The sequence below is a fragment of the Dryobates pubescens genome, chromosome 29 (assembly GCF_014839835.1).
Source record: "Dryobates pubescens isolate bDryPub1 chromosome 29, bDryPub1.pri, whole genome shotgun sequence".
Lineage (NCBI taxonomy): Eukaryota > Metazoa > Chordata > Aves > Piciformes > Picidae > Dryobates > Dryobates pubescens.
In genome coordinates, this window is record NC_071640.1 from 9,183,651 (window position 1) to 9,201,159 (window position 17,509).

At 51.3% G+C, this 17,509-nt stretch overlaps 1 protein-coding gene across 1 annotated transcript in view; it reads left to right on the forward strand.

Moving 5' to 3' along the window:
• The window catches only part of ASTN2 (astrotactin 2), a 423,548-nt gene that overhangs the window by 188,859 nt on the left and 217,180 nt on the right, over positions 1 to 17,509 (forward strand). The window contains exons 7-10 of the mRNA XM_054174585.1: positions 681 to 848; positions 12,134 to 12,218; positions 12,367 to 12,441; positions 13,136 to 13,273. Coding sequence (XP_054030560.1) covers positions 681 to 848; positions 12,134 to 12,218; positions 12,367 to 12,441; positions 13,136 to 13,273 — 466 coding nt within the window. The remainder of the gene's footprint in view (positions 1 to 680; positions 849 to 12,133; positions 12,219 to 12,366; positions 12,442 to 13,135; positions 13,274 to 17,509) is intronic.

The following is a 17,509-nucleotide window of genomic DNA, read 5'->3' on the forward strand; positions in this document are numbered from 1 at the left end:
TTGAGTTAGAAGGGACTTTTCTAGGTCACCTACTCCAACTGCCCTGCACTCAGCAGGGACATCTGCAACTAGAGCAGGCTGCTCAGAGTCCCAAACAACCTGACCTGGAATGTTTCCAGGGATGGGGCATCTCCCACCTCTCTGGGCAACCTGGGCCAGGATCTCAACACCCTCAGTGTAACGAGCATTGTCCTCCTCTCTGGTCTAGATCTCCCTCTTTTAGTTTTAAACCATCACCCTTTGTCCTGTCACAACAGGGTCTGCTAAAAAGTGTCCCCAGCTTTCTGATTGACCCCTTTAAGCACTGAAGGTCCTCAAGAAGGTCTCCCCAGAGCCCTCTCTTCTTCAGCCTGAACAACACAAACTCTCTAAGTGATGCTCTGATCTGATGTATCATTTCTGCAGAGATCTGGGAATCAAATCCAGTTTGTGATGCTGAGTAGGGTAGGGATAAAGCAGTGCCCGGGCAGAGGAGTGAACTGTTTGCTGGGGGCCATTCTTATGGAGAGGAATGGCCACATGGAGTTTTTTGGGTCCAGGTGTTCATGAACTTCATATTATTTGCTGATCTTAACATCACAGCATCTCCTGGAGGGAAGAGTGTTCTGACACTGGGCCAAAGCACACCATTGTTTGGGATTTTTTTCATGTTTCCACTCACTTTTTTCCCCACTCTCCAGGCAGCAGCTTCGTTGTGAGCGAGGGGAGCTACCTGGACATCTCCGACTGGCTGAATCCAGCCAAGCTGTCCCTGTACTACCAGATCAATGCCACATCCCCCTGGGTGAGAGACCTCTGTGGACAGAGGACCACCGATGCCTGTGAGCAGCTGTGTGACCAAGAGACAGGTAAGGGAGGCTGGGAAAGACTGAAGACTGTGGAAAGCTTGGAGATGTGTGGGAGAAGGTTTGGCTCTGAGTACCTTGACACCAGCTTGGTTCACCTCTGCATTAGCCTGGTGTTGGGCACTGGGGACCGAGAGGTACCACCAGGGTCACACATTGGTGACCCCCATCAACAGTGTGTAAAGAAGGTGTGCACAAGGATGGGGATTTCAAGGGGTGGACCTATCAGTGCTTTGGTGTGGCAGCTGCAGCCATGTGGAGCTGATCTGCTTCTAAGTTGGGCTCTTCTGCTGTCTAGCCTGGAAAGTCTACTCTTGGGCTTGCCCCATCTCCATCCCTTTTCTTTTTTGACCATTGCACTGCAGAACACCACACTTCCCCCATGAGTGGTGCTGCCTGATGGTCATCTAGGTTGAATCCTCATGGAGTTGTGATATCTGCATCTTTGCTCAACTGTGAATGACCTTTTTTGTGAGCACATTCTGCTTGCATGCAAAGGCTGCCCCTGCAGAGCAGCAGCCAGCCCTCCAGGGTCTCAGAGATGTAGGGCCAGGCAGAGGAGAAATGTCACCTTTTCTTCTGGCCTATGTGCCCCTGGGTGACAAACAGGGATTCTGGAGTCTTCAGTGAGCTGGGAACAGAGAAACAGCAAATGTGTAACTAATGAAGGCAGGCAGGGGGTTCTGCATGGGTGGGACTAAGTATGTGACCCCAGGCAATGGCTGGCTCTCAGGAGACATCTCCTGAGGGACATCTCAGCTGGTACAGGTGACAGGACCTTGCATGGGAAAGTAGGTCAGGGATTGTGCTGGTTTTTCATTACACAGGCAGTGGTGAGCATTGCTCCTGCTCCCCAGTGCCTCACCTCACATGGGAGCTTTCTTGGTGGCCTGTTGCTCTTGGCATGCTCTGCAGCTGAAGAGCACTCAACCCCCTCTCTCCTCACAGACAAGCACCATTCCCATGTTCTCTCTGGCTCTCTGTGTGAGCCACTTCCCCCTCTCTTAGCAGAGAAGTTTCCTTTGCTAACTGTTGGGTTTTGAGACTCATGGCTGCAAGTAGGGATGCTGGTTGCTGGTTTTACCAGAGAGTTGAAGAAGGGTGGCTCACAGAGGAGAAGGCTTTTTCTAAGCTTCCCACTGCCATGGATGGTGCTGTTAATACACAGCATCTTGAGAGGAAGAAATCCTCAAGTCATGAACACACCATGGGATGAGGTAGTGACCCTGCTCTGATCCCTCCCTGCTCAGCTGAGCTGCAAATGCTGAACTTGGTCTCATAAATTCACTTTCCTGGTCAAGACAATGTTCTATTCTTAGTGCTCCTGTTCCTCAAGGCTCGTCTGCACAGAGGCACTGGCAGGCGTCACTGCAGCAGAATAATTACACTGGATGAATTTCCCATGTAGATAGAAGCCTGGGCATCACCTACAGTCCCAAGGAGGGCTGAGAGGTGACAGCAGCCACCCTGGCAGAGATAGATGGTGCAGGAGGATGCTCTTCTCCCCCAGATGTCACAGAACAGAAGGTTTGTGATTGTTTCAGCCACCTCAGCAGGTGAGGGAAGATGCATTCAGCTGTCCCCTGGTTCAGAGGAGGAGGAGAGAAAAAACTCTGCCCCCAGCAGAAACCATGGAGAGATCATATGGAGCCAGTGACTTGCCTGTTGGAAGGGCCCCATGGTGCCTCTCGCCAGCCCCGCACTGGCACCGAGCAGGGCTGGTTGAATCCTCCACTGCCAGGAGCGTCTGTTCCCCTGTGCTGGCCCAGCTGCTGCTCCCCCTGTGTCCCCAGCTCCCTGCAGCAGCTTGTCACTCTTGCTGGCTGCCCCACGCTCAAGCAGGATGTGTCAGATCTGGTTTGCAGGGAAGGGAGCGATGCTCCTTAGCGCTGCTCTGGCACCGTGCTGGATCCTAATCTCACCAGCTGCTCTACAGCTCCAGCCCTGCTTCCCATCCTCCCTGCTTACTCATGATGGCAGATGAGGCCAGAGCAGCCTTGAGCTGAACCTTCAGGTTCCTCGCCCAAAAATCTCTGATAGGGTTCTTCTGTCTCCAGCACGTGGATAAAGCAAACTCCTTCTGTCGACCCCTGTGGACCCTACTGGCACAGAACAGGAGTCACCAGTGGGGCTGTGCATTTTCAGAACCTAAATCTAAGACATCCCCCCCTTAAGAGGTCCAAACTTCACAAGAGCTCAGCAATCACCTGCTGAAATTTAGACCTTTGGAAGGACTTACTTGACAGCCCAGCCCAGGCCATAACCCTACACACCACTTAGGTTCATCACGGTTGAGCAGCCCTTAACTGGTGAGCAGTTTCCATGCTGGGCTGGGAGCAGACTGTAACTCCAGGAGGCACTGCCTGCATTTTTAGATTTATTTTTATTAATGCCATTCTATTTTTAAGGGTGATTTATTTTTATCACCATGAGAGAGGTAGGTCTGTCATTTTACTATGGGACATAAATCCTGCCTAGATTTCAACCTTTTCAGGTCAGGGATTTTATCACCTCTGTGAGCATCCCAAATGGTGGGTGCTGGGGGTTTCTCCTGTCCCTCTTGGACTGGGCTAAGCATCCAGGAAGAGGATGGACAGAGGTTCATCAGGAGGATGAGAGCCAGCCTTGAGGTCATGTAGCACATTTATAGCTCATCTGACTTTGGCCTTCCCCTTGGAGCTGCTCTTTGTGGCGGTGTGGATACAGCCTTGCCTAAATCCTCTGGGCAGGACTCGTTCTCATCAGCAGTGCCATGGGCTGAGGGGAGATGTTTGGACAAAGGTCGCCAGGTCACATACTCTGTGTCTGTAGGGCTCAAGCTCTTACCCCTTCCCAGCCTTGAAAACCTCCTCTGGGTTGGAGTTTTATACAAGATCCATCTGTACAATGTGCTGACTCATGTCTCCAGCCACCAAGTGCTACTTCAGTATGAGTAATAATCCGCCCTGGAAACGGAGGCTCTGAAACACTAGGAAATGCCAAAATACAATTCTGCTTTCCTGGCCTTAATTTGCCTTCCCTTGGTGTCTTTGCCATGTGACTTGCTCTTTAATTAAATGATTGCTGCCCCCCAACAGATCTCAAAACCACTCTGCAGAGCTCATCAGGGCTTTTCAGAGAGAGCACCAACATCTGCACGGGAGCAGAATGCCATCTTTCTGCTTGCCCCCTGCCGAGCAGGTTGGTCTTGCAGGACTGCAAATACATAAATAAAGGGATGCTGTTGAGGGGCTTCCCCTGTGGAGATGACAGAGTGGCCATGCCACATGCTGCCACATAGGTTGGGACAGGTACCTCACTGGGGGCAGGATATGGTCCTTGGCTGAAGAGGTTTATTGAAAACACCTCATCTGCTTGGGAGATGCTGACTGTGCTGCTTGAGAGAAGAATGGGGAAGGTTTCTCATTTATTGGGGCTCAGGATCATAGGATGATCAAATCATTTAGGTTGGAAAAGACCTTTAAGACCATGAAATCCAACCATTAATCCAGTACTGCCAGGTCACCAATAAACCATGTCCCTGAGCTCCACATCTGCACATCCTCCTGGAAGATGTGGAGTTGCTGGAATGTATTCAGAGAAGGGCAGCAAAGCTGGGGAGGGGTGTGGAGCACAGCCCTGTGAGGAGAGGCTGAGGGAGCTGGAGCCTGGAGAAAAGGAGGCTCAGAGGAAATCTTATTGCTGTCTACAACTACCTGAAGGGAGGTTGTAGCCAAGTGGGGGTTGGTCTCTTCTGCCAGGCAACCTGCACCAGAACAAGAGGACACAGTCTCAAGCTGTGCCAAAGGAGGTTTAGACTGGAGGCGAGGAGAAAGTTCTTCACAGAAAGAGAGATTGACCATTGCAATGTACTGCCCAGGGAGGTGGTGGAGTCACCATCACTGGGGGTGTTTAGGAAGAGACTGGATGGGGTGCTTGGTGCCATGGTTTAGTTGATCAGATGGTGTTGGGTGATAGGTTGGACTTGATGATCTCAAAGGTCTTTTCCAACCTGGTCTGGTCTATTCTATTCTATTCTATTCTATTCTATTCTACTGGAGGTTGCAGTGAGGTGGGGGTGTAGTGGTTTGGAGTTTAAGAGCTCAGCTGGTAGCAAGAAACCGAGAAATCCTCCCCCCATCCCCGAAGAGCCTGGAGGTAAATCTCCCACAGAATAATCTGGAGTCGGTTTGGAAGTAGGAGAAGTAAATTTTTTTAACAAAATATATATATAGCAGTAGCAGGGAGGATTTACAAGTGTAAGGAATAAGGATGAATAGGAAGATATATGGAACCAAATTTGGATGGCCTTGTATCTCTCTTGGCGTGTGTGGGTTTCAGTCCTTTAGAGAAGCATGGATGTGGCAGGGAGATCAGGCCCCACCACATGGCAGAACCAGGAGGCCAGCAGTGGCTGTGGGTCCTTTCCAACAGGTGAGGCAGGAGCAAAGGGGCAGATGGCCACCACGCCCTCCCCTTTAAGAGTCTTGCTGGACAGGAAAGGGGAGAGGAACAGAACAACCGGGGAGACCTTATTGCTTTCTACAACTGCCTGAAGGGAGGTTGTAGCCAGGAGGGAGTTGGTCTCTTCTCCCAGGCAATCAGCACCAGAACAAGAGGACACAGTCTCAAGATGCACCAGGGGAGGTTTAGGCTGGAGGTGAGGAGAAAGTTCTTCACAGAGAGAGTTGTTAGCCATTGGAATGTGCTGCCCAGGGAGGTGGTGGAGTCACCGTCCCTGGAGGTGTTCAAGAGGGGATTGGATGTGGCACTTGGTGCCATGGTTTAGTATCTTGAGGTGATCGGTGACAGATTGGACTTGATGATCTTTGAGGTCTTTTCCAACCTTATTGATTCTATGAACTTTGACCCCCAGGGACTCTTCCTCCCGTGAGGGAGGAACCAAGTCTACCTAGATCAGTTTTCTTTTGTCCCCTGGGGAAGCAAGGCTCTTGCAACCCTCCTTCCCCCAGGATGGGTGTAACCCAGCACAGGGGGCCAATCTCTTCTCCCATGTAACAAGTGATAGGACAATAGGAAATGCCCTCAAGTTGCACCAGGGGAGCTTTAGGTTGGATGTTAGGACAAATTTCTTCACCAAAGGATGAAGGGTCACTTGGCACTTGGACAGGCTGCCCAGGGGAGGTGGTGGAGTCACCATTCCTGGAGGTGTTTAAAAGATGTCTGCATGAGGTGCTGAGGGATGTGGTCTAACAGTTGTGTCCAGGCAGCTGTTAGGTTATGGCTGGAACTGATCATCTTAAGATCTTTTCTGACCAGGTGATTCTCTGATATATCAGTCCCCTCCATCTATGATCTTTTCAGTCCCTCCAGGGCTGAGGGCTCCACCACTTGCCTGGGCAGCCTGTTCCAGGGCCTGACAACCCTTTATCACAACTTGCAGTCAACTCTCCTCACTTTCCATATTTTGGACAGATGTGGAGTATGTTGCCAGCGCAGCCGCTCCTACCACGTGCTGGGGTGCTGTGAGTAACATCCAGGAGTGCTGCTTTCTCTCTGGACCCACCTCAGCAGCAGCAGCAGTAACATCTCTGAGAAGCTCTGTTTCCTCTGCCATATGCAAATCCTGATTTGTGAGGACAATTACCTGCTTTGTATGCACAAAACTGATTCACTTGCACATTCTGTGGGCATCGCTGAAGAGACCTGCTGGAGAATTGGTCCCTTAGGGCCAAATGCTGGAAGAAACAGCCTCTGATTTTGTGCTGTCAGGCTTGCTGGAGCAGTGGCATAAATGAGATGGATAGCTACCTTGATTAGCAGGTGCAAATGCATGGGAGTCTTTTTTTTTTTCCCCAGCTATAAATCAGACATTTCTCCATCCAAATCCTCTCCTTTGCATCCACAGTGATGACACCTCCCAAAGCAATAGGCACAGGCTCGTCAGGACTGAATGAGATGTGGTAGCAAAGGGGTTTTTTTTCCCTGGAAATTGGCAGGAGGAGATGAATTTAAAAAAAAGAAAAGGAAAGAAGGGGAAAAAAAAAAAGGGGGGTTCTATCATGTTCCAAATGGGCTGGTTTGTCACCAGAGCCACAGATGGTGTTCCTGCCTGGGTAGGACAGGGGTCTTGCGGGCAGGAGACAGATGAAAGTCGTCTTTAAACAGAGCCATTGTTGAAAGGCAACCTGTTAAGGGGATTTGGAGGTTGCAGAGCTGAGCATGTAAATCAGGAGATGACCAGCCTTGCTGGGGATGTATTTGTGTTTATGAAAACAGCTATTTTCTCCCAGAGTTCAATTTAATATCTTGCAGCTTTTCTGTACGTCAAGTAATATTTGTTTGTTCTCGTGCACTTCTGCTGGCTTCGCTGTTGGAGCATCCTGGTGTCTTTATTGACTTAGACTTTTATAAGATGAGGTTCTGGCTCTCCAAGGTATGGAGTTTAATAACTTGGTCAAAACCCATGTAATAGATGATTTCTTTTCGTGTGGTGGCACAGCTTGCCTCGTGCACCAAGCAGGGCAGGAGGCAGTTAACTCCCAAGCTAATTTAGCTCCAGGCTGAAGTGTTCTACATAAACAGCAATCAAAATGCAGGCCTTGGAGGGGCTGAGTTAAGGCTATCTGGGCTGTCTTCAGACTCTCATTTTCTGCCATTAGGGTCTTTAATCCTGAAGGTGCTAGTGTTCCTGCAATGGCATTTCTGTGATTATCTAAAGACTTTGGAGAGGAGGGGAGAGGAGTGAGTTTCGAGGTACAGAGCCAATTCTGGCCCCATCTACCTGGCTTGACCCACCCCACCAGTGCTGAAGGTGATCTCTCACCCCACCATGATCAGCTCTAGGCAGTGTTCACTTCAGAAGATCATAGACCATGTCCCAAAGCCATGCCCACAAGTTTCTTGCACACCAGGGAGACCATGACAGCCATGGCACCCCTGGTTTACCCTAAGGACCTCTTGCTGCTCACTTTCATCAGCCACACATTTGTGCCCCAGGAGATCTTCCTTGGTGGCATGGAGCAGAGCAGATGATAATGAGAATAAAATCTGTGCAGAGTGTAAACTGAGACATAATCCTTGGAAGTTAAACCTGTGCTTAAGTACTGTGGTGGATCTTGGGTGAAGAGGGTGGCTTGCAGTGTGAGGAGCAGAGGGATAACTGCCAAATTGACTCCTGGTTTTCCCTCTGTGCTCTGTACCAGGTCAGCAGGGCAGGAGCCACTTCCCTGTCTTGTTTCTCAAAAGTTTTTACAGGAACTGCATTTTTCAGCATGATGAAGCACAGATCCAGGGAGCACAGGGACTCAGGAGCCCCCGCTTCATGCTGCCTGCTGGGTTAGGAGCATCTTGCAGCATTGTTCCCATTGATTGCCTCTCACCCTGATGAGGCTGACAGGTTTGCCCTGGCACCCTGGCAACTCATCCCACAGCCCTGCTCTGCTGTTCCCATGGGGGCATGTCCAGGCAGGGTGTGGGTGCAGCACAAGACTCCATCTGCCCTTTCAGGAGGGGCAGCAGCACAGTGTGGTGGGTAGAAAGGCAGTTCTTCAGCTTGCAGCTTTCATATAAACAAAGAGAGCTGAAGCCTCCAGCTGTGCTGGTCAAGGAGTGACAGGAGCCACGGGGCTGTTTTCCTCCATGTAGTTGGCTTTGCACTGTGCCTGGGCCACTGGAGGTTAGATTCATTTCCTTCAGGCATGAGCGAGCCTCAGCATGGACCAGCCCTGAGCCAAAAGCCACGGATGCTAATGATGGCTGCAGACTGCTCCAGCCCTGCCCTTCTGCAGCTCCAGCACTAAAGCCAGTGCGAAGCACAGGCACTTGAGAAGCCCTTTGCTCAGAAACAGGCAGAGGAAGCTCATGCCTGCATGTGATAACCAGGTCTGCGTGTCCTTAGTTTGCCCTCTTCCTCCAGATTGAGCTCCAGATCCTTTCCACCTTCCCAGCTGAAGGCAGGAGTGATGCCAAAGCAGGCTAGAGCTGCACGACTGCTTCTCCAGGTGCCATGGGCTGGGCTCCCTCCTCCTGCCCACGCAGCAGCCTGTTGCCTTGCTGTGCATGGCTCTGCCTGGCACTTTGGTCTGAGCTGCCAGGAGTCTCTCCCACTATCCTTCATGGGGATGAAGGCACAGCAGGAGGGAGGTTGCAAGCGAGATGTACCTGTAGTGCCTGGGGATGTGTCCTGCTGCTACAGACAAGGCTTCGCTCTCCCAGAGCAGAAATGGGCATGGAGACTCCATGCCATCTGTAGCTAGTCATGGTAACATGGACTGTGGTGAGGTTTTGTGTGAGTGGGGAGTGGGGAGGATGGAAGGCAGTGCTGTAGGTGCTGCGGTGTTCCCATGGCCTCAGCTCTCCCCTGGCTCCTCTCATGAATAATGTGCTTCCTGAGCCTCTTGCTAGAGCTAAGGTGGTGTATTTCCTGGTTTATGCATCTTCTGTCTGCAATGGCAGGGGGGTGTCCCTCCTCTCCCAGTGCTTTGTTTAATAACGTGCTGGAAATACAACATGAGACCTCCAGAGGTGAGAACTGGGACCTGCTCTCACTTAAACCGGGCAAGCAGCGACCCTTCCTTTTGCTACAACATCTTGGAATCTGCCATGGATTATCTGATTTGATTTATGGATTAGGAATCCACAGGAAGAGGAAGAACCATGCCAGGCTGTGCTCTTACTGTGGGCAGGGAGCAGGTTGGTGGCTGCAGGTGCCTGTCATAGCAGTTTGTAGATCCTGGTTCATTTGTCCTCCTGCATCAGCCAGGCTCTGCAGGACCTGTGGAAACTGGACCCAGCTGCAGGTGCAGATATTTGTGGAACTTGGTCTTTGTGGTTGAGCTTTAAGCTCAGGCTGAATCCTAACTTAGCCCAAGTGTTGCTGAGGGCAACTGTGGCCATCTTGGAAGCACCTGGGATTCAGAAGCTCTGAACAAAGGCACTGCTGTGCCTTTTGGTCCTTTGGTTTATTTTAGCAGCATGTTGGAATCTACCCTCTAGAAAATGCACTTACCCTAAAGAGGAGTTGGAGGTACTGGAACCCCCATTCCTGCCACTCCAGGGACTTTATCAGGTATTTCTTGGTCTGTGGGGATTAACCTGGCTGGCTCAGCAGCCTCTCAGCATTGCACCTAGGGAGGATGGGGACACACTGAAAATAACAGAGTAGCTCAGGGGAAAAAGGAGCAGGATGAATGCTGATGGGGGAGAGAGCAAAAGGAGAGGGAAACCTATAAGAGCACAGCAGGATCTGCTGAGGGTTTTGGGAAGCCCATTAATTGCTTGTTTGTGGTTCTAGGTGCAGGAATAGGCCTTAAGCCACCTACCCCAAAGAGATGGAGTCCCCACTTCCCCAGATCTCAACGCTCAGCCGCTCCCATGCTGAAACTCTTCCTATCCAGTTTCTGAAACTCTGTCAAAGGGGTTCACATCTCCCTGGAAAACCTCTGGAAGCCTGGTCCCAAGTGGTCCTGGTGAGGGGCAGATGCCTGTGGTATCTCTACCCCGGGTGGCTTTCCCCAGAGTCCCAGCTCTTGCTGCCCTGGATCTCCTCCTCCCCAGCTGGTGCCACCGTTTGCCCTCTCGCTTACCGAAATAAACCTCCCGATAAACCTCCCAATAAAGCCTCGAGCACCAGCTGTAGCTGCTGGAGCTCCGGGGTTGGAGTCAATAAAATCAATATTTCTGCAGGTTGATAGAGTTTCTCCTTCCGAAGCCAAACCGAGGGAGGGAGCAGTAAACAAACCCACGGACAAAAGAAACCTGCACCACGGGGAAGGGCTTCACCCCCAACCGCCCCTAAGCAGGGAGGCATTGGGGCTGTTTGATGCCTGCCTCCGTAGGTGGCTTTTTTTAGCTCCCCACCCCCCACCCCCGACTTGCTCTAATTTCTGTGGCAGGAGCGGAGCTCGATCCGATGCCCCAAGACTCCCAGCTCTGCTTCGCAAGCACTTTGAGATGTCTCTCATTTGCAGAGCACATATTTGTTATGTAATAAGTGCCAGGAATTAATGATCCACAGCAGGGCTGGGGAAACTTGCGTACTAAGCACCCAAGGAAAAAATAACTTTTCCTTTTTTAAAAGCACTGATGGAGCCATTAGGACCCACGGTGCCTTTCATCGAGCCCGCCCCAGCCCCCGGGCACGGCTGAGCCCGAGCAGGGGGTAGCGCTGCTGCCGCCGCGCTCCCAACCCTTTCCCTTCGGAGAGGCAATGTTCCTGCTGCTCCCGTTATGAATCATGAGGTTAGCAGCTTTTGACAGATCATAAATCAGTGCTTCCAAGTTGCTAGGACAAATCCCAGGACATTTATTCTTTAATATTAGATGTGTTTAAGGCAGTGAATATTTCATGAAGGTGCTGTTGCATTTTAGCACATCATTAGCTGTCTCTTCCCCCCCCACACCGCCTTCATCCCCCCCACCTTTTCTTTCTTGGCTGCCTCCCCCTTTCCAGGCAGCTCTTCCTCACATACCTCAGTGGCAGAACCCCCCACAGCTCACTCCCCCCTGACAATAAAGCTCTTTGCTCTAATCCCTACGAGGCATTTTAAGGACTTGCACGCAGGTACCTGCCAGTCTGCATTACCACTGTGCTGGGGGTACCCCCCTCAGGTCCCCCACCTCTGCTGGGGTTTGCAGCTTAGCCTGCTACAAGTCAGGCAGGCTGGGGAGAGGTGGGGGAAGGGGAAAACCCATTGGCAGCAGCCTGGAACAGAAACTCCACCTGCAAATCCAATTAATCTTTTGATTCTGCCATTTCTTGCCCCGGGTTATGTATTTCTACCAAACGTGGAATCAATCTGGGCCAAGCATGGTTAGGTTTCTGGTATGGGAAATGTCTTCTCCTGCTGTTAAAAGGGTGTAACAGGGTGAGCCAGCACCCAAAGAGCAAAGGGAAGCAAGGAAGGGAACAGGGCTGAGATTCCCTAGCAGTGGGGTGAGGCATGGCATGGGTGCTGCTGCAGAGGGATGATGGAGTTTGGGGGTTGCTGCATCCTCCCATGGGAGTTTGGGCTGCAGGAGACTGCCATCATGGTGGAGGAAAGCTGGGAAGGAGATATGGCCGGGATCCCCTTACTCAGGAAATGCATGGTGCTGGATGCTGGTTGTCCTCAAACAGGGCCACAATCCCTGTTGAGGAGTGAACCATTGGCTCCAGAGAAGCCCTCTGCCCGGGGTGTTGGCAGGGCTGATCAGGACCCGGGCAGGGGCTGGATCCATATGAGGAGCACGAGGGGGTGTTGGAGGCTGTTGAGCAGTGGTTTGCTGAGCTTGGAGAGCTGCAGAACTGCACAGAAACACAGGTTAGAGACAGAGCAGAGGATTCATTTTCCCCTCTCCTCTTCTAGGAGAGTGCAGCTGCCATGAAGGGTACGCCCCAGACCCTGTCCATCGCCACTTGTGTGTGCGCAGCGACTGGGGACACAGCGAAGGGTGAGTGGCGATGTGATGATGAGTTTGTTCTGTCCTGGCTCCCACACTGGTGAGCAGCCCTGTTCACCTCCCCACCAGCCATCTGGGCTGTGCCACTCTCTTTGCCAACTGACAATCCACATCTACTGTTTCCCTCTCTGCATCCCAGGCCATGGCCCTACACAACGCTGGAGCGGGGTTACGACTTGGTCACAGGAGAGCAGGCACCTGAGAAGATACTCAGGTGAGTCAAAGGAGTGTTTGGCTTGGGGGTTGGACTAGATCTCCAGAGGTTCCTTCCAACCCCTATCCTTCTGTGATTCTGTGGTGTTCTGGAGGGGAGAGGCAGTGAGGACATCCCAGTGGATGCTACCTTTTGATCACTCCCAGCTCTTTCTTGTTGTGCTGGTTGGGACACATGAGTGTCACTTTGCCTTTGATGGTCCTGAAAGATTTGTCCATATTCTGCAGAAAGGGAAGGGTTTCCCTCTCATCCCCTCAGCCAGAAACAGCTCAGTAAAATCAAGGACAATGTGCAGAGAAAGAAAAAAAAAAAAAAAAAGAAGAGCTTGGTGATCCCCATATCTGTGAGTGTGGTGTGACACTGGAACAGGTTGTCCAGAGAAGTTGTGGATGCTACCTCCCCAAAAATGTTCAAGACTCAGCTTTGGACAGCCTGGTCTAGTGGGAGATGCCCCTGCCCTTGGTGGGGGAGTTGGAACAAGATGATCTTTTAAGGTCCTTTCCAACCCAAACCATTCTGTGATTCTGATCCAAGGTTGTCTCTGGCACATCTCTAGCTATTTCTCACTTAGCTTTCAGAACAAGACCAAATTACTAACTTAATCCAGTGGTGCCAATACTGCTCTGAATTCCAAGTGGTCAGGTGCCTGCTGTGGACACCCTGTTCCTATATGACACCTTTGTCTTTATTCCAGGTCCACTTACAGTCTGGGTCAAGGCTTGTGGCTGCCTGTCAGTAAGAGCTTTGTGGTGCCCCCCGTAGAGCTTACCATCAATCCTCTCGCCAGCTGCAAGACAGATGTTCTGGTGACAGAAGATCCAGCAGATGTCAGGTAGGAAGCAGATTTCTTGTTCTTCTCGTGCTTGAGTGGCTGCACTGTTCTTCAGGTTGTTATGGAGGATGCAGGCAATTCCATGATGCTAAGTTTGATTAATTTTCATCCAATCAGAAATCTGACCTGATAGCTCTCCAAGCTCATTTGACCCTGATGGCTCTAGGCCAGGCCCGTGTGCATAGCTCTGAAATCTGCCAGTCCAGTCAGGTAAATTGGGCTGAACCTGTGGCAAGGCAATTTTCAACTGGCTTAAATCTAATGTTAGACTGCATGGTTTAAATTGATGTGTTTAGCAATGTGGAGGTGCTGTCACCTTTCAGAAGTTCCACATCCACCCAGCCCTTGATAGGCTGCTGTGAAGGAGCAAGGTCAGAGCCTGGTGAAAGGCCACGTCACTCATCCACATAGTATACAATCAGAGGAGTTTTTCCCTTCCTGGAGCTCATGAAATGCCTGCATGTTTCCCTGGCTCCCCCATTTTGGCTTTAACCAGATGTCTCTGGACTTGTGACAGTCTAGGTCAGAAGTAGGACCTAAGAGGGTGTTGCAGGAGGAGAACTGCCCTGATGGAAGGAGGGGCTGTTGGCTGGGAAACTGGTGAAGGGGAGTCACTTGGAAAGTGAGGCAGGCAAAATGGTTGTCCTCTGCACCCCAGCTGGTTGGTGGAGCAGCAGCCTCTGCCTTGGAGGAGAGCAGTGGTAGTGATTGTCCCCCTCTGTCTGGTTTACCAGGGTTTAACTGTGTACTATAAGGATTTCATTCCTGAGGTATTCAGTGTGTATTCCCCTCTGCCCCATTAAATTCAGCCTGAGCATGAGACTGTTGGGTGCCAGGAAGACTCTGTAACCCCTCTCCTCCTTCTCACTGCCTTCTCCCATTGACTTAAGACACATTTTCCTCACCTCCAGATTCTTATCTGTGTTGTGAATGATCTTCCTGGCCATCAACAGGACCCTTCTGTGTTTTCCCAGAGAGATGGGGTGGTGGATTTCCATTCTTCTTTCCTATCATCTTGGCAGGGCTGTGGTTGGAGCAGGTGCCTACAAAATCTATGGTGGAGCCAACTGGCATCCAGGAGATCCTCGCTTCCAAGTGTGTTTTTGTTGCTAATTAGTGTTTGTTCCCTCTCCTGCAAAAAGAGATGGATGGTTCATATCTATCACAATTTGGCTCTCTTAGGAGCATTGTTTTTCTTGTCTGCAGAAGCCTACTGCTATTCATTTGAGAAGGTGAAGGGTTGCCTTGGTTTATGCTAATATTTTTCAAGCCCAAGTGCCAGGAGAACATTATTTCTTGCTTGCCTCCTCACATCTTCGTTAAAAGTGCCTTAGCCAGAGTAGAGGCTCAGAAGCTTGCTTCTGCTCCGCTGCCGTAATTGTCTCTGGGCTCCCATCCTCATGGAAGAGCCTCACTGGGGATGGATGAATGCCAGGCAGAAGGAGGGGAGCTTCCCACACGGAGGCTGTTGCCTGCTCCACTCGTAAATGGAAGCTGAGCTGAGCATTCCAGGTATAAATATTGGAGTGACCCAGGTAGGATAGGGGAGGCGAGTTCGCGGCGCTTGGTATCCGCCGTGCAGGAGCTGCTGAATTATTAACACTTTAATAAACGTGAGAATAAATATTTCATGGGGAATTATGGAAGCCTCCACAGATACAGTGAAACCCAAAAAGCAATCTCTTGTTTCTGCAGTAGAACTTAAACACTTCTCAAAGGGGGAGCAGGGTCCCAAGCACCCTCAGGTGAGTGGCAACCGAGGTGATACCACCTGGGTGGAGCGTGGTGGTGTGGAGCAGCTGCTGCTGGGGCTGTTCAGGTCCACTGCAGTTGGTGAGCAGGGCCATTGCTGTGTTTGGTGCTCATGAGCCTCTTGTTGGCCTGTTTGCAAGAACCTCCTCTGAGGTTCTTGGGTGCTTGCAAACTCTTTGCTTTGTTGCTTTGGACTGAGATGTGTAGGAAGCTTCTCAACGTGTAGGAAACTTCTCAGCATGCAGGGAGCAGTTTTGGTGGTTCAAATGTCCAGATGATGACCTATCATGTCAGACCTACCACAGGAGTGAACTCATGCTGCACCTTGTGTAGGTGTTTAAATGCAGCCATCCCTCTGCCTGGGGTGGATCTGTTCTCTGGGCTGTGGGACCATGAAGGCAGTGCTGTCCCTCCCTGCTGGCAGCTTCTACAGGCGGTTCTGCAGTGCCTGAGGTCCGACACAGTCACGTCCCCGGGCCAAGGGGCAGATCCTGGGCTGTATGACACCAGCTGCAGCACAGCCATGTCTCAGGCCTTGGTGTGCCCTGCTTTCTGCCCTGTAGCACTCTGGTGGCAGCTCAGCTCTGTATTTCCTCTGTGTCTTTAATAAGGAGCGTGCTGCATTCCTCCAGACCTTTCATTAGGCTGGCACCTTTTGGCTCCAGGGTCACTTGTTTAATGGAGGGAAACTGCAGAAATCCTGGTTTGGAGAAAACAAGTGATAAAGTCTTTAGAGCTCTGAGGGTTAAAGGTTCAAACGTGGCCTTGACTGTTTATGAAGATGCTTAAGACTGTGGAAGGGACAGGTGGGGCTCTGCCTTTCAGCAGCTCTTGGGAGAAGCACTGAATCCTTGCTGTATGTGTGTTGGTCTGCTTGAGGGCAGGGAGGCTTTGCAGAGGGATCTGGCCAAGCTGGATGGATGGGCTGAGGCCAATGGGATAAGGCCAAGTGCCAAGTCCTGCACTTGGGTCACAACAAACCCATGAATGCTAGAGGCTGGAGCAGAGTGGCTGGAAAGCTGCCTGGCACTAAAGGACCTTGGGGTGTTGGTTGACAGCTGTCTGAACATAAGCCAGCATGTGCCCAGGTGGCCAAGAAGGCCAACAGCATCCTGGCCTGGATCAGGAACAGTTTGGCCAGCAGGACCAGGGAAGTGATCCTGCCTCTGTACTGGGCACTGGTGAGGCTGCACCTTGACTATTTGGTTCAGTTTTGGGCCCCTGGCTCCAAGAAGGACTTTGAGGTACTGGAGACTGTCCAGAGAAGGTCGGCAAAGCTGGTCAAAGATCTGGAGAACAGGTCTGGTGAGAAGCAGCTGGGACCATGGGAACTAGGGTTGTTCAGTTTGGAGAAAAGGAGACCTTGCTCTCTACAACTCCCTTCAGGAGGTTGGAGCCAGATGGGGGTTGGTCTCTTCTCCCAAGTAACAAGCAATAGGCAGGAGGAAATGGTTGTCCCAGGGAAGGTTTAGATTTGACATGAAGAACAATTTCTTCCCCAAAAGGGTTGTTAAGCCCTGGAACAGGCTGCCCAGGGCAGTGGTGGAGTCCCCATGCCTGAAGGGATTTACGAGCTGTGTAGATGTGGTGCTGAGGGACATGGTCTAGAGGTGGACTTGGCAGTGCTGGGTTAACAGTTGGACTTGATGATCCTACAGGTCTTTTGCAACCCAGACAGTTCTGTGGCTCTCCAGAGGGACACTGGGACACTGCTCTCCATGCGTTTCACCACTGAGCTGTGCCACAAGCTGTACAAATTGCTTGGCTGGGTGGGAAGAAAGGGCTCAAACCTCCTCCTGCTGCTGCAGCCAAGTCGTGAGAGAAATCTCCTACAGACAGGAGCCAAAGGTCTCCATGCAAACATCCCACTGGAGATGTTGCCACATGTGCTGGGGCTGGAGTGGGGACAGGAGTTTGCATGCAGAACTCGGTGGTGGAGGATTTAGGGCTGTGCGTCATAAATTAAGCAGGAGAGTGCTTGGAGTTAATGAAACTTGTATGTATAATTTATCAGCAACCACACTGAGCATCTCCTCCTCGACCCCAGAGTCTGATCCTCTGCACAGTGATCACATTGGTCACACAACTGGGATCGTGGCAGCCATGCTAACGGCGACATCTTTGCTCACAGGAGGGTGGCCAGCAGCCCTGAGGGGCTCTCCCCATGCTAGAAGGCTCTGGTTTGGCCTAGAGGCCAGGTCCCAGGCTGACCAGACACTCCCAGTGGTATATCTGCTGTCACAAGAAGAAATACCTCCCAGTCTTACCTTGTCTTGCTCGTTTTCAAGACCCCTCTTTGTTTCCCTCTCCCCACTGCTCCCACTCCTCTCTCTTATCTGTATTCCTCCCAGGACCTGGTGATGAGCACAATAGTCCATGGGTGGTTTTCTTAAGCAAATTGCTATTTGGTATTTAAACCTTCAGGTGGCCTTCCCTGGACACCTTCCCATCTCCTTTAGGCCCTTTAGGGGGTACCTCTTGTCC